Here is a 17,913-nt window from a genome sequence, read left to right on the forward strand (position 1 = left end):
ACATTCATACTGGGTAATCTGTCAGATATTTTTCTACTTACATCTAATTTGAAAGTGTATGTGTGTGTGTGTGTGTGTTCATGTTCTGTCTCTAGTCATGGAGAATGCAAGCGTAATGTGTGATTTGGTTTGCTTTGCTTGTTGATTATCTTTTATAGTAGTGGTGGTAGGGAAATATCAAACTCAGGCTGCTGCTGTTGTTTGGCACACCTGGAAGTCACCATAGGTTTTTCTTTTCAGTGCAACTTGATTGGTTTTAAAAATTTGAATCTGGCCGGGCGCGGTGGCTCAAGCCTGTAATCCCAAGCACTTTGGGAGGCCGAGATGGGCGGATCACGAGGTCAGGAGATCGAAACCATCCTGGCTAACACAGTGAAACCCCGTCTCTACTAAAAAATACAAAAAACTAGCCGGACTAGCTGGCGGGCGCCTGTAGTCCCAGCTACTGGGGAGGCTGAGGCAGGAGAATGGCGTGAACCCGGGAGGCGGAGCTTGTAGTGAGCCGAGATCCGGCCACTGCACTCCAACCTGGGCGACAGAGCAAGACTCCACCTCAAAAAAAAAAAAAAAAAATTCAATCTATAACAATAAGAGCTCTCAAATATTTTAACTTTAATCATAGTTTTGGTCTAAAAAGGCAGGGGAAATTCATTTCAGTTCTGGCCATTCTACAATTTTGCCATGCAGCCATTAGGAAATTACTTATGTTTTTGGGTTTCCATTTTCGTCTCTGTAAAATGAAGGTAATGACCAAGACCTTCAGATGATTGCAGATATTGCTTCTATCTCTAACTGGTTGTACACACATCCACAAATAATCATGTACCCACATATCATTCTTAGTACTCTGTCTAAGAAATTTGGGGAAGATAAAGTCTGTTTTATTCTGAGACTGGTACTGCATTTTAAATCTCTGTTGAATAATGTTTTCCAGTGACAGAAATTGATCATAATACTAAAAACATTTCATTTTGATATAACATCACGAACTCAAGGATACTCCTCAGGAATTTAATATCTCAGTATGTCTGTGTGCTTATCTCTGTATCTGTAGAACAATCTCTCTCTTCCACAGAAGCAACTGAACAGCATATTTAAAACATAATTTCATCCTGCTATTTTAGCTTAACTGCATGATATTAGGGTTATTACCTTTGGAAAATTTAAAATCATGTAAATCAAGATAAGAAATTAAGAGGCATTTTAACAGTGCAATTTTATTTTATTGAGAATTTTAAAGAGAAAGGCTATGTAACTCAAGCAGCGTTCCCCATTAGTTGTAAACACTGACGTTAGGTAAACATAATTTTTATCAAATAACACATAAGTTACCTCAGGTTAATTTGGCTAAGAAAGGAGTTATGGAGAAAAGGAAACTCATATGCTCTTCTAGCTAAATTTATCAGCGATCTTTAATATTTATTTTTTGGTAGTTTAAAAATCACTTTTAATATTTTCAAAATTGCCTTCTCCATCATATTTTTAAAACTCTTATTCAAATGCCTTGTTAAATTTCACACTGCAGAAGGTGGCAATGCTCACTTTTCGGTCTAGTTCCTATAGCAGTCAGGGATGTAACATAAACCTTGGTATATGCATTTTTTTCCTTCAAGTTATTCTAATTTTTTATATGTTTCTATTAGTTTGCCTAGTGGCAGAAAAATGCTACCAGTTTGGAGTCAAAATCATTAAAAGTAATAGCATACATTCTGATTTCCCAGATAGATTCTCTTTTAAACTTGTCTCAGTTCTGGTTCATTTCTCTTCATTTTTCCATTCACATTTTATTCCTTGGTGTTATTTTCTTGATGCGAAATTGCAAACATTCCCTAAGTTAGAATCTGTAAGCTACAGAAGCAACTATTCCCTTGTAATTATGCTATAATTTGGGTAGGCTGCTGCCATATGGATAGCACTGTTTTTGTTAAATAATTGGAATAAGCATGATTTCGAATGGCCCACTGTTTTATTAAGAGTTTCTAAAGTACTCAGTTGCAATTTCAGTTTTATAAAATTACTTTTAACTGTAAAGTGTATTTTAGAAGTATTATGTTTTGTAAACAAATATTACATAATTTAAAACAAAATTAGTAGAAATTCAAGTACCTTCACAATTAGGGACTTTACTCTTTTGTTATTAGTTACTTCTAATCAGTATTTTTTCCATATGTAGGGTAGATTTAGCTCTCTAGGAATATGTTTATTTACAAATTGGATTATTATATGATTGTATCACAGCTTTGTGTCACATAACTTTTTAGGTTTCTGGTTGAACATGATAAAATGAACACAGCTGTGTCTGCTGTATTGGGGAAATCTACTTACATGACAGTAAAATAATAAAAGAGGCATAAACTCCCAAGAAAAAATATAATAAAGCAAGTGGCAGTTGGGAAGAAAGTTCAACAAATTTTGGGAGCTGAAAAGTAAAGAGATGAGTGGTAATTCACCTACCTGAGTGGGGAAAGTAGAACGCTCCTCTTCAGTTGGAAAATCTTCAAGAAGCAAATCAATTTACAGGGCATAGTTGCATTGATATTTCACTGTCTTCTTTGCTGTATATTTGAGTCATTTGATTGAGATCTGACCAATGACTTGTAGGCAGGAGCAACCTAAGCCACTTCTAAGCCAAAGTCATAAATCACCTTGGGTGACCCTCCTGCTCTCTCTTTCCTTTTTAAGGGTGAACTTGAAAGCCACATATTCTAGATGGTGAATCTATAAGGTGAACACAACCTGAATCCTAAGTCGTTACTTAGAACATTGCCCTCTGGAAGAGTTGAACAACCTTCATCAAACTTTTTATGTGAAAAGAAAATAAACACTTATTTTGACAGATATTCAGATTTCCAGGGTTGTTACCACAGTATAGCCTATTTTATTCTGACAAATACAAGATTATTGGAAGCCTTAGGAATTACAGTGTTGTAAGAAACTAAAGACAAATGTGTTCAGTGGTCCTAAAAGTTATGCCCTTACCTAGAGAAGATAGTGTTAGTGTAAAAGATCATACTGTGAACATGCAGAGTAAAAGCGAAAGTCTACATAGTTTGTGAGAGCCCTGACAGCGCTCCCTTTCTCTAGTCAGCTGTCGTAAAAGCACCATCCAAGTTTATACGCATGAAGCAAGAGATAGAGGATTCCTATCCTGAGAAAAAGGCAAGCTAAAAAGTAAGGACTTATGGATACTGGCATTTGAGGAACACAAATAAAATGCCCTGGGTCCTTGCATAATCAGCCAGTAGTAATGATTGATATTGGATAAGACTCACCTATAATAAAAGAGCTTCCAATTTGTGTTTGTGGTGCCACATTCTAATCCCTAATAGCAAAGGTTCACCAAAAATTTAAGCTAAGTCCAATGTGAAACAGTGAGGACAAAATAAATAGAAATCAGGAATGATGAATAAAATGGGATAATGTACAGAGAGAAATAAAATAAAAATATTTTAATATTGTCAGTTACATAAGATGAAATATTGCAGTTATGAGAAAACAAGATAATATTTAAAAGGAATAATTAAGAAATGAACATTAAAAATCTAATTGCAAAATAAGTTAAAAATTAATAAAATGTTGGAGTCTAATTTAGGGTAAATTACTTGGAAAGAAAAAAAAACACAGAAAATAGAGCAAAAATAAAAGAAAAAGAGTTATGTAGGTTAAATATCTGATGGATGATGATGCCATAAAAGGAGGACCTATTAAACACCATACATGAAAATGAATTGATGACCTAAATAGGAAGTTGTAGAGTATAAAATTTTCTAAACGAAAAAATATGAGAGCATAGATTTATAGCATTGGGACTGAGGAAAAAAACCCAAAGGGGGCAAAAAAAAAAAACTATGAGAGGAAGGATAAATCAAGAAATTTAAAAACTGTGTATTACAAAAAAACACCATAACAAAATTAAAAATCAAATTATAGGAAACTATGTTTGTATCATATAAAACCACCAAGAAACTACTCTTCAGAATCTATGCATATATTTCTATATGTCTGTTGTCAACATCTATCTATGTATAAGTCTGTGTGCGTGTGTGTGTGCGCGTGTCTGTGTACTTAAACTCAGTAGGAAAAAAATACATGTTAGAAGTCTAAAAGCTGGCTGGGTGTGGTGGCTCATGCCTGTAATCCCAGCACTTTGGGAGGCCAAGGTGAGTGGCTCACCTGAGGTCAGGAGTTCAAGACCAGCCTGGCAAACCCCTTCTCTACTGAAAATACAAAAATTAGCTGGGCATGATGGTGCACGCCTGTTGTCCCAGCTGTTTGGGAGGCTGAGGCAGGAGAATCACTTGAACCCTGGAGACAGAAGTTGCAGTGAGCCAAGATCGCGCCATTGCACTCCAGCCTGGGCAGTAGAGCAAGACTCCACCACCCCACCACCAAAAATGTCTAGAAGTTAAAAAAAAAAAAAAATCTGGTAGCTATAGGTGCAAAATCATTTTCTATCTTCCCACAACCCTTGGCTGCTAACTCGTATCCCTCCAACTCCTGCTTCTGTCTCCTTCTCTGACTTAGACTTTTCCGCCTCCCTCTTACAAAGATGCTGTGGTTCATTGGGTCCGCTGGGTACTCCAGGATCGTTTCCCCTTCACAAGATTCTTAATCACCTCTACAAAGTTTAGTTTGCCATGTATGGTGGCACATTCATTGATTCCAATTATTAGGTGTGGACCACAATGGTCAAACAGTATGAACCAATTTGCAGAATAGGAAGTATGAAGAGTCATTAATGATGTAAGAGGAACATAAAGCTCATGGTAATCTGGAAAACAAATGAATTTTCTCAACATTTTAGAAAAATAAGCCTGATGATACCAAGAATTGGGAGCATGTTGAAAAAAAAATTGACAATATGTATCTGCTTATATAAATATTCATGACCCAACTCTAGGCAATACTACTAGGGGAAATCTCTTTTACGTGTGTAACACATAGAGATATGTCCAAGGAGGTTCAATACATCATCCTGTGGATTTGCAAGAAATTGAGCACAACCAAAGGTCCCACTAATTGGGAAATGAATTGCCATGTATTCATATAGTGGAATATTATTCGACAATGAAAATGAATGAACTCTATCTGCATGGTCAACATGGATATATCTAGAAATCACAATACTACATGAGGAAAATCTTTTCCAGAGCAATATATATAACAAAAACAAGTAAAAATTTTAAAAAATATATATGGCAATACTACATGCTATCTGTAAATACAGATACATACATCTTAGTTAAAGCATAAAACATTTATTCGTATTAATTACACTCTCACCACTCCTCTTCATATAGTACTGAAAGTCCTAGCCAGAGCAATCAGACAAAAGAACTAAAGGCATACGAGTCGGAAAAGAGGAAGCCAAACTGTCGCTGTTTGCTGATGACGTGATCATTTACCTAAAGCCTCCTGCAGAAAGCTCCCAGTATTGATAAAAGAATTAAGCAAAGTTTCTGGATACAAAATTAATGTACACATATCAGTAACTCTTCTGTATACCAGCTGCTACCAAGCTGAGAATCAAATCAGAACTGGACTTCTTTTACAATAGCTGCAAAAAACAAAAAGACTAAGCAATGAAGTGAAAGACCTCTACAAGGAAAACTACAAAACACTGCTGAAAGAAATCACAGATGACACAAACAAATGGAAACACATCCCATGCTCACAGATGGGTAGAATCTGTATCGTGAAAATGACCATACTGCCAAAAGCAATCTACAAATTCAATGTAATTCCTACAAAATATACTACCATCATTCTTCACTGAGTTAGAAAAAACAATTCTAAAATTCATATGGAACCAAAAAAGAGCCTGCATAGCCAAAGCAAGCCTAAGCAAAAAGAACAAATCTGGAGGCATCACATTACCTGATTTCAAACTGTATTATAAGGCCATTGTCACCAAAACAGCATGGTACTGGTGTAAAATAGGTACATCAGCCAGGCACGGTGGCTCATGTCTGTAATCCTAGCACTTTGGGAGGCCGAGGCAGGTGGATTGCCTGAGTTCAGAAGTTTGAGACTAGCCTGGGCAACACAGTGAAACCCTGTCTCTACTGAAATACAAAAAAGTAACCAGTCATGGTGGTGTGTGCCTGTAGTCCTAACTACTTGGGAGGCTGAGGCAGGAGAATTGCTTGAACCTGGGAGGTAGAGGTTGCAGTGAGCCAAGATCGTGCCACTGCACTCCAGCCTGGGCGACAGAGCGAGACTCTGTTTCAAAAAAAAAAAAAACAAAAAAACTAAAAGGCACATAGACCAATGGAACAGAATAGAGAACCCAGTTTATCTTCAACAAAGCAAACAAAACAAAAACATAAAGTGAGGAAAGGATACCCTTTACAACAAACGGTTCTGGGATAACTGTCTAGCCCCACTTAGGAGAATGAAACTGGATCCTCATCTCTCACCTTATACAAAAATCAACCTAAGATGGATTAAGGACTTAAATCTAAGTCATGAAATTTTGAAAATCCTAGAAGATAGCATTGGAAAAACCCTTCCATTGGCTTAGGCAAGGGTTTCATGACCAAGAACCCAAAAGCAAATGCAATCAAAACAAAGATAAGTAGCTGGGACTTAATTAAACCAAAGAGCTTTTGCAAGGCAATAGGAACCATCAGCAAAATAAACAGAAAACCCACAGAGTAGGAAAAAATATTCACAATCTATACATGTGACAAAGTACTAATATCCAGATTCTACAATGAACTCAAACCAACAAGAAAAAAACAACCCCATCAAAAAGTGGGCCAAGGACATAAATAGACAATTCTCAAAAGAAGATATACAAATGGCCAACAAACATATGAAAAAATGTTGAACATCACTAATGGTCAGCATTATGCAAATCAAAACCACAATGCAATATCACCTTACTCCTGCAAGAGTGGCTGTAATAAAAAAAATGAAAAATATTAGATGTTGGTGTGGATACAGTGGACAAGGAACACTTCTGCACTGCTGGTGGAAAATATAAACTAGTGTAACCACTATGAAAAACAATGTGGAGATTCCTTAAAGAACTAAAAGTAGAACTATCATTTGATCCAGCAATCCTATTACCCAGAGGAAAATAAGTCATTATATGAAAAATATACTTGCACAAGCATGTTTACAGCAGCACAATTCGCAATTGCAAAAATGTGGAACCAACCAAAATTCGCATCCATCAATGAGTGGATAAAGAAACTGGTGTGTATATGTATATATACATATACATACAAAACATATATATGTATACGTGTGTATATATATGTGTGTGTATATGTAAAGATATGATGAAATATAACTCAGCTATAAAAAGGAATGAATTAATGGCATTCACAGTGCCCTGGATGAGATTGGAAACTATTACTCTAAGTCAAGTAACTCAGGAATGGAAAACCAAACATCCTATGTCCTCACTCATAAGCGGGAGCTAAGCTGTGAGGATGCAAAGGCATAAGAATGACACAATGGACTCTGGGGACTCATGGGGAAAGGGTGGGAAAAGAGTCAGGGATAAACTACAAATAGGGTGCAGTGTAGACTGCTTGGGTGATTGGGCGCACCAAAATCTCACAAATCACCACTAAAGAACTTTAGGAGGCCAAAGAGGGCAGATTACCTGAGGTTGGGAATTTGAGTCCAGTCTGGTCAACAGGGTGAAGCCCATCTCTACTAAAACTACAAAAAATTAGCCGAGTATGATGGTGCGCCTGTAGTCCCAGCTATGTGGGAGGCTGAGACACGAGAATTCCTTGAACCTGAGAGGCAGAGGTTACAGTGAGCCAAGACTGTGCCACTGCGCTCCAGCCTGGGTGACAGAGTGAGACTTGGTCTCAAAAAAATGAAAAAAGGAAAAAGAACTTACTCATGCAACCAAACACCACTGTTCTCCAATAACTTACGGAAATAAAAAAATTAAAAAAATAAAAATTTAAAAAATATAAATGGCAATACTATATGCAATATGTAAATACAGGTCTATACATCTGGAAGTATAAAACATTTATACTTATTAATTATTGCATTTTTATATCTGAAATAATACAATCAATTTAAGGATAGTAGCTGTGTCTGGGGAGACAGAAATAAAACTAGAATTGCAAAGAACACTAGAGATTTCACCAGAATTTGTAATTTTTTTTTATTATTTAAGGACATTTGAACCAAATGTTAGTTTTGCTAGAAAGGTATGGAAGTATTTGTTATATTACTCTATTTTTCTATATGTTTGATGTATGATGTAAAAGTAGTGGTAACTGGAGTGCTAATGAATTGGAGGTACTTTGCTGCTGATTTTTATTTTATGAGAGCTTCTGCCCATATTTGTAAATAGAGAGATTTTCTTACATTTCCAGGGGAAGTAAGAATTATTAGCATAATTTTTGTTTCCAATATTTTCTTTATATTTAACTATTTGGGAAGTAATTTACAAAAGACAACATGTTCTATGCATGTGATGGGTCAAATTATCACATCATCTTTTTAAAAAAGGCAAATCAGCAGAATAGGTCTGTTCCATTAAGAAGAGATATCATTTTCTACAAAAGGATCAGTTTTCATTTCTGTGTGTGGACAAAAATTTTTATTGTGGATTTTAGTTTGTAAGGTCATTCCAATTACACTAAAGTTTACTACAAATCTAAAGGATGAGCAAATCCCATTTTATTATTGTTTCCCTGCTGATAATGAAACTTAGCAGCCAAGAGATTAAGGTCATAATAATATATTGTGATGCAAAGTACAGGACCCAGATATTTCTGTTTCACCGTCTAATGTTCCTTTTACTGTTCCAGAAAAGGGAATCTTACTGATGAAATTAGACCAGAGCTCAACATGTTACCTTTTATTATTATTGTTTTGACCAAGGAGTGGGACAGTGACAATAACATTAAAAACATGTAAATATGTAATCAATAGGACATATGCTATTTCTTGGAAAGAAAACAAGAATTAGGAGCCCTTTTCAAAAATATAAAAGCCTTAATTAATTCCTGTAACTCCCTGCACATGCTCTTACTGTTGGAGACTTATTATCTGTTCTGCTGGTCCAGGAGGAAAAGTCAATGTGGGAAGGATGAGCAACAGAGAGTGAAAGCTGGTAAGTGGGAAGAAAGGAACCACTACTTTAGCTGTATACAGGGAATGAAATAGCATGGGGCTTTCTTTATGAAGGGAAAAATGAAATCAATCTTGGAACTTGAAACTCATTTTCTAAAAACATACATAAGTTATAAAACTCGTTTACATTTCTGCATTAGTTTGCTCAGGCTGCCGTTAAGAAGTTCCACAAACTTGCTGAGTCAAACAACAGATTTTTATTTTTATTTTATTTTATTTCATTCACTCACTCACTCACTCACTCACTCACTCACTCACTCACTCACTCACTTTCTGGAAGCCTTAAGTCCAAGATTAAGGTGGGGGCAGCATTGCTTTCTTTCTGAAGGTTCTCTCCTTAGCTTGTAGATGGCTGCCCTCCCTCTGTGTCGTCACATGGTCTTTCCTGTGTATATGCCTGTGTGCTATTCTCTTATTAGGCAGTCATATTGGATTAAGGCCTACCCTATGCTTTATTTTAATCACCTTCTTAATCACGCTATCTCCAAATAAGTTTGCCATCTGAGGTCCCAGGGGTTATGACTTCAACATATTAATTTTAGAGCAATGAAACTCAGCCTATAACAATTTCTGAAAAGTCAAAACATGGAAACTTCTTGTTGACCTACAGCTTTCTGTTGTATCACGCCGTAGAAAAAGGTGGTCCCCTCCCCCAACCTCTGCTTTACTTGGCAACAGTGACATTGCTTTCTGTATTAGGTGAGACATTTTCAGGACAGGGTCTTTCTTTTTTTTTTTTTTTTGAGACGAAGTCTCGCTCTGTCGCCCAGGCTGGAGTGCAGTGGCACCATCTCAGCTCACTGCAAGCTCCGCCTCCCAGGTTCACGCCATTCTCCCGCCTCAGCCTCCCGAGTTGCTGGGACTACAGGTGCCCACCACCGCGCCCGGCTAATTTTTCGTATTTTTCATGGAGACGGGGTTTCACCATGTTAACCAGGATGGTCTCCATCTCCTGACCTTGTGATCCGCCCGCCTCGGCCTCCCAAAGTGCTGGGATTACAGGCGTGAACCACGGTGCTCAGCCAGGAGAGGTTCTTTCTAATCGATTTTGATCCCAGGCCCCAAAATTGTCACATTGAATTGAACAGTAACAGTGATACACTGCCGTTTTCATTTTGAAAGGGCTAATATTATCTGAATAGATTTTTTAAAAAATAAAATATTGAGGCTGGGCTTGGTGGCTCATGCCTACAATCCTGGCACTTAGGGCGAACAAGTCAGGTGGATTGCTTGAACCCAGGAGCTCAAGACCAGCCTGGGCAACATGACAAAACCCTGTCTCTACAAAATATACAAAAATTAGATTGTTGTGGTGGTGTGCATCTGTAGTCCCAGCTACTCGGGAGACTGAGGTGGGAGGACCACCTGCTCCTGGAGAGGTCGAGGCTGCAATGAACCCTGATTGCACTATTGCACCCAGCCTGAGTGAGGCCCTGTCTCGAAAAATAAATAAAATAAAAATAAAATAAAATATTGGACCAGAGGAAGATTTAGCTTTTCCTCTGTGAACACCACATTAACTCTTAATAGCTTAATGGGGGGTATAAATACAGAAATTTACTATCAATATGGCCAAATATGAGCATGTTTTACTCTGTCTTCTGTAAGTGATCACTCCCCCATTTATGTATTTTCACAAGTTAGAAATGAAACAATTTAAGAATTCCTCCTTTTTTTTTTTTTTTTTTTGAGACTCACCCAGGCTGGAGTATAGTGGTGTGATCTCGTCTCACTCTAGCCCCCTCCTCTCAGATTCAAGCAATTATCCTGCCTCAGTCTCCCAAGTAGCTAGGACTACAGGCACACACCACTGTGACTGACTAATTTTTGTAATTTTAGTAGAGACAAGATTTCATCGTGTTGGCCAAGCTGATCTCGAACTCCTGAACTCAGGTGATCTGCCTGCCTTGACCTCCCAAAATGTTGGGATTATAGGCATGAGCCACTATGCCTGCCCCCCACCCCGCCACCTTTTTTAAACCACATTCAGAGGAACTATTACCAAAATCTTTCTGTCAGTATTTGAACATTGACCCCTTCTTTAGTTTACATTCTTAGAATATTATCCTTTTCCTCCCAAAGTATTGGTTGCCTCTGACTGAATAGAAGAACTAATAACAAGGGACAAAAGGAACAGAATGCCAATTAATATTTGAAATATTATCTCCCAATATGAATCTGATTTCCCTCCACTCGAAATCATTTAATGCATAATTAAACAAATTTCTTAGCCTGTGACGGGAAGCCCTTTCAGAGCAACTTTTGAAGAACCCTCATACCTCATATCTATCCACGTTCCTCTTGGCACTTTACGCTTCAGCAGAACAAACGGGCTCCTACGTGTACCCGGTGGTGTGCTTATGAATGTTTAGCAATCAGTTCTCAGGAGTCTGGGAGAGGGGGCTTGATTTGTAGCATTTGCCAATTTCGTATTGTAAATACTCTGACCTTGGCCAATGTTAAGCTTACAGGAGGTCAAGTGGTTTGCAAATTCCTGAAAATTTAACAGTTGGCTCCTGTGAGCAGCTAGAGCTAGCTCCAGTATACCACTGGTTCCCATCCCCAAAAGGCATAATTTCAAACCTTTGAATATGCTGTTGTTTTGCCTTAGAATAGTGTTTTCTCTGTGCCTGAGAAACTCCCATTAATCTTTTAAAAATGTAGCTCAGGTGTCCTCTCTGAGCACCCCTCTGCCTTACCGGGGGCTCATCACTGCCTCATCAGTGTTTCTCCTCATCATTACAAATACTTTTATGTCGGGTTGGCCACATTATCACATTATCTTATCTTTTTATTTATTTACCTATTTACTAATTAGACTGTTGGTGCTTGATCACACACACATTTTGCAGATCAGTAAATTGATGCTCAGAGCCTAACAACATGAGGAAATATAACAGCACATTTAAAAAATTGCCCAGTATTTACAAGAATGGATAGATGAATATTCTAAAGTTTATATTTCCCTTTTTTGATACTGTACAATTACTTAGCCTTTCTGGGCCTAAATTTATTTGTCTATCTACAAGGTGGATAGAATAAAATGTAAACTTGTGAGCTTGTTGTGAGAAAGTTATCTGTGAAATGCAGCACAGTTTGGACACCTGAAAACCAGTCAATCCATGGTAATAGTAGGCTAACATAGGTGAAAGCCTCCTAGAAGGACTGGGTGCGGTGGCTGGTTCACGCCTGTAATCCCAGCACTTTGGGAGGCGAAGGTGGGACCTCACTTGAGGTCAGGAGTTCGAGACCAGCGTGTCCAACATGATGAAACCCTCTCTCTACTAAAAATGCAAAAATTACCTGGGCGTGGTGGTGTGTTCCGGTAGTCTCAGCTACTTGGGAGGCTGAGACAGGAGAATCGCTTGAACCTGGGAGGTGGAGGTTGCACCACAGCACTCCAGCCTGGGCGACAGAGCAAGACTGTTTCAATTAAAAAAAAAAGCAGCCTAGAAGGACCCTCATTATTTTCTAATAATACTGATAAAGGTGGACCCATCTTACATGTATATCTTGCGAGAATGAAGCAGCGTCACTATTTCAGAAGAAATAAACACTCTTCAAATGTTATGCTCTTCAATATTTTTTCATGAGGTGTCTAAAAAATTTTTTTAAAAATCTTCCTATTCAATGCTGAAATTTCAGAGGTTGTTTTTTTTTTTTTTTTTTTTCCCGCATAGTAGACAGTTTATAATGTTACTCACATCCATTAATCTATGGCCTCCTGTTTTCTGCTTCTGTTTTTTGCAGCCTTTGCACGCAAGACTCCTTCCCACTGACTGTTCAGTCCTGCATCATGCCCAAAGACTGTGAAACCTCCGAGTGGTCCTCCTGGAGCCCCTGCTCCAAGACATGCCATTCAGGGAGTCTCTTGCCGGGATTTAGGAGCAGGAGCCGGAACGTGAAGCACATTGCTATTGGAGGTGGAAAGGAGTGCCCTGAACTTCTTGAGAAAGAAGCCTGCATTGTTGAAGGAGAACTTCTGCAGCAATGTCCCAGGTATTATGCCTTTATGCCTTCTTTAGTGTGAGTGTTTTAATATATAACCTCATTTAATGTTATAGGAATGTAATGAATTACAGTCATTCAGTAATGAAAGTAGCTATGACTCATATTTATTGAGTCTTCACTCAGTATACAAGTTCCGTAATCGGCAGCATAGGAGAGCAGGTTAATATCATGGGCTTTGGTGTTGACTCCCTTGGTTTAAGTCCTGTTTCTGTGACTTTCTAATTATGTGAATTTCTTCAAGTAACTTAATTAGAGTGCTTTAGTTTACCAGCAGTGCTTAATTCATCCTGTGTTTGGCACATAGTAAATGCTCAGTAACCATTAGCTATTATTACCCGACACAACACACCTAATTCTCATAGTAACCTAAGAGGCCATTCATGGCATCTCCATTTTACAAATGAAGCTACTAATGTTCAGAGAGATTAAATAGTTTCTGAAGTTATGTAGGTAATGAGTGGCACTACCCTGATTCGAACTCAGTTCTGTTTTCAAATCTTACTGCCGCTATGTGGCATTCTTCAATTCCAGAATCCCTAGGAAGCCAGAGAATATTCAAGAAAGGATTTAACATATATTAATGGCTACATTTTAACTTCTTTTTTTTTTTGAAACAAAAACTCAGTTGCCCAGAGTGGAGTGCAATGGTGTAATTATGGCTCACTGTAGCCTCCACCTCCTGGGCTCAAGAAATTCTCCCACCACAGCCTCTTGAGTAGCTGGGACTACAGGTACGTGCTACTATATATATTTTTTATTTTATATAGAGATGGGGTCTCACTATGTTGCCCAGGCTGGTCTCAAACTCCTGGGCTTAAGCAGTACTCCCACCTCAGCTTCCCAAAGTGCTGGGATTGCAGGCGTGAGCCACCACGCTGTACCTGGCCTACATTTTAACATTGGTTATATTTTGTGTGGCCCCATAGACCTGGGTAAAGGTCTGCAGTGTGTTTTCCTTTAGGTCGTTGGCTCGCAGTGGGCCCGGTTTGATAACAGACAGAAATCTGTTAGGGATGGTTTTGTGGTGTTTCCTGCTGAACAGCTGCCCTGAACTGTATCTGTTAAATCTGTAGCTATTCATGATAGGCATTTTTCTTATAGTTTCTTGTAACTTCCATGACTATAGAATCATTTCCGCAGCAAAAAATAAAAGAAGGAAAAAATAGTTTTCTGTATGAATTAGTGATTTGGTGATGTGTGAAGGGTATGGGTTACCGACCCAATAGTTACTGGTGGTGGGGTGAAGCCTGGCTTTTCCTGAAACCTCATATGAAATGTGCATTAGAAAGGCAGGTTTCTGTTGTCAGAACTCTTAGCCTCTCACATCCCCACTTCCCAGTTGGACCCACTGTTGATTGAACACAGTTCCTTATGTTCTTATTGTTCATTTTCTGCTAAAATGACCCCTTAGATTTGTATCATTCCTTACCTCAAATACAGAAGGTATAGATGCAGTGCGTGTCTCTTTACCACAAACTCTCAGCTTCACAGAACTCTTTCTTGTTGTGTTGTGTTGAGTCTTTCAAAACACTAATTTTGAAGTAAAACAGAAGCTTGAAAATGGCATAACTCTGAGATCTCTGTCCCTTTTAACATTGAAATACCTGGATTAAAATTGTATCTTCATCACTTACTAGCGGTGTGATCTTGAACAAGCTATACAACTTTTCCAAGACATTTACTTTTTCAGTAGAATGCATCTGATAATACTGCCTGTGTGGCAGGCTTGAAAGGCTGAAGACCAGGCATGTGAAATGCCAGGCCCAGGGCTTAGCACATAGGAGGCACAGCAAGAAGAATGACCACTATTGTTGCTATTTGCAGTTGTGTTTGTTTCCTCCAGAAAGAGAGTATCTCTTTTCCTTAGCATACAATAATAGTTTCATGGGGTAGAAACATATTTCTTCTATATAATTTGGAAATCTTATTTCTCTTTGGAGGTTTACTTTAGAAGGCTTCTCGATGGTATACAGGCAGGAATAAAATCTGGGTTTCATGATGACCTTGACATTGATGCCTCTATCCTTCAGTTTTTTTTTTTTCATGGGATAGCTAATACTCTCTTCCTGATACTTTCAAAGGTTTGTTGATTTATAGGCAACCCTCCATTTTCTTTGTTAATAACTATTGCAGTTCTCTTGGAAGTCAGAATGGTACCTTCCTGGCAATGCTGAGAAAGCTGAACTACATGTATGTTTGTTAAACAATGCCTACCTTTTATCAAGTACCTGCTGTTGGCCAATAATTGTAATAGAGTTATAAATTAAGTAAATATAAATAATATTTAGTGTGACATAGAGTTTACCACCCAAATGAACATTTTTGAGAGTGAAAGGGGATGTGAATTTGCTTTAAGATTCAAGCACAAATTCACTCAACTCTGAAGCCAGTGTTCTTTCCATTATGTCACACAGACTCTCATGATAGGCACAGTGAAGATATGCACTAAGATAAGGTTATACCTACTGATATGCATGCATTTGTTTGCATCATGTTTTTTTTCAACAACATAATGTGGAAAGTAATAATTCAGGATGTACCCAAGATGAGTTTCTGTATTGATCTTCATTTGGTAGAACCTTAGTGTCTGAAAATAGAGGCTGACAGGCTTCACTGGGGATGAACCTGGCCCCCTAGTTCTACTGCTTGAAAATGTTGCTGAGTTTGACACACACACACCCACAAATAAATATATAAAAATAAATAAATAAATAAACTTTTAAAATGGTAAAGCTGTAGGAAATAGGAGTATTGGAGAATTAACTGAAATACCAACCAACCAGTGTTCCATAGGGAGAATGATGTAACTAATGTTTCTACTTGGTTGTGGGAAGGAGAATACATAAGTAATGGCAACTAAACATTAGCTGACATTCTAATTTGTCTGAAATCTGGGCTGTGGCCTCTACCATGGGAAAGCATAGAACCTATGTACTAACTTTTGTTTCTGGTTTTATATCAGTGATTAAAATTAATTGTTAACAAGGGAAAGGAAAATGAAAATCTATTAGGGAACAAAAATTCTCATGTTTCTTTTCCCAGAACTCATGAGCAAGTCACATGCATCAAGTTAATTCACCTTATTTCTCCCTAGTAGGTAAATGCATCCTTTTTTGATTCCTCGTAGTGTTTTAAAAAGTCTTTCAGAATTCTGTTTGACTTTTATCCTTCCGCTATCTTTGCTATTGGAGATGTGTTTATTCATTCAACAAATACCCATTAAGCCTTTGCTATATGCCAAACACTATGTTAAGCATTTGTGATACCTTAGAGAACACAAAAGACAAACTTCCCTCCCCCACTGGAACCTAAATTTTAGTGAAAATACATCAGATAAATAATATAAAGTAAACCTGGAAGAGCTATGCAAAAAAATAAAGCATCAAAGTAGCGTAAAGCTAGAGGTTCTGGAATGCTGTGATGAGGGGTCAGCACAGGTGATGAAATTAAAGTGTCCCTAGAGAAGCATCATTTGAACAAGCAGGATGTGAGAAGGTAGGGAAATCAAAGGAAGTAAATAAATTAGTCACTCAGGAAATTAGGGGAAAATATTTTAAGAACAAGGTATAGGTAGAAAAGTGCTCTAGTCCCTGGATATTAATATTCTTCAGTAGCATAGCTTTGGGGGATACTCTTCTCACGAGCTGGGCTCAACTGTCCAACATTTTCACACTAAACACTATGAATGACCGTCCCTAAGACATGACTCCATGAAGGGAATTGTAACTAACAGGAGATCATGTGAGAAGCGTTCTCTGGGGCCACCACACCACCAAGTAGTTGCTGTGAGCAACTAATTTAAGTTGAAAGGAGACAGAGACCAGTTCATGTTATGCTATCGTGGGAAATTTTAGAACTACATGAAGATTAGCATTGTATGGCCGTAAGTTTGTTTCAAAGTTGTACTTTTTGACTAAGACATATATAGAGCACAGGAAACCTCTTCCTCCAGTCTATTTGTAATTTTGTGGACCTCCCCAACCTCCAACATATCATTAAACACTCGCAATGTATACTATGGGTGGGAAACGGATATAAGAGAGAGAATAAATTTGCTTGCCAGTTGCCACCCTGGGTCTTTGTGTGGTTGTCCCCTGTCATTGGGCATCACGATCTTGGGTGTCATGTTATTCTATGTCCCCAAACATGATGAGATAGGTGTCATTTCAGACACCTTGGCACTCGGGTACTTTCCTGTGTCCTGACTAACATCTAAAATGTATCCTAGATCTCAACTGAGGGGAAGGCAAAAAGCATTGTAACACTGCAGGATGTTAGGTACTAAACAGTACTGTTTAGTAGATGGGGTAAAGAAAGACAAAGAACATAGTAATAGTGTAGTGCTTCATGTCAGAGAACTGAGACACAACCTGATTCTAGAACAGCTGTGATTCCAGATCTCTTGTGCTTTCATAGAGAGGCCCATTCTGGTGAAAGACACTGTAACACACAAGAATATTGGGAAAACATCAGCTACAAACATCTTTCTTAGAAGCGACAGCTCATGACCTACCAGGAATTCCTACCACCCCACTGGGAGGCAACAGTTTTCATCCGAAAATGGCTGTTTTATCTCCTAAATGATCATTTAGAGTATGAAATCAAATGTAAGACAGCACTATAAAATGGTGACAGTGACCAATACTAAGTAAAACTCTTAAGAAAATCTCAAGGCAGAAGCTGCACAGCTGAGAGTATTACATAGTCTGTGTGATATTACTACACAGAGAAGCCAATCTGTAAAATATCGTTCCAATACTGCGGTCTGGCACTGAATAGATAGGC

The 17,913-nt window shown here is 38.1% G+C and overlaps 1 protein-coding gene across 1 annotated transcript in view; it reads left to right on the forward strand.

The window, feature by feature from the left end:
* THSD7B (thrombospondin, type I, domain containing 7B) overlaps positions 1-17,913 on the forward strand; it is a 234,635-nt gene that overhangs the window by 200,451 nt on the left and 16,271 nt on the right. Inside the window, exon 4 of the mRNA XM_011937747.1 lies at positions 12,868-13,116. Within this exon, the coding sequence (XP_011793137.1) occupies positions 12,868-13,116 (249 nt within the window). The remainder of the gene's footprint in view (positions 1-12,867; positions 13,117-17,913) is intronic.

This window comes from Colobus angolensis, unplaced genomic scaffold (genome assembly GCF_000951035.1).
Source record: "Colobus angolensis palliatus isolate OR3802 unplaced genomic scaffold, Cang.pa_1.0 Scaffold168, whole genome shotgun sequence".
Lineage (NCBI taxonomy): Eukaryota > Metazoa > Chordata > Mammalia > Primates > Cercopithecidae > Colobus > Colobus angolensis.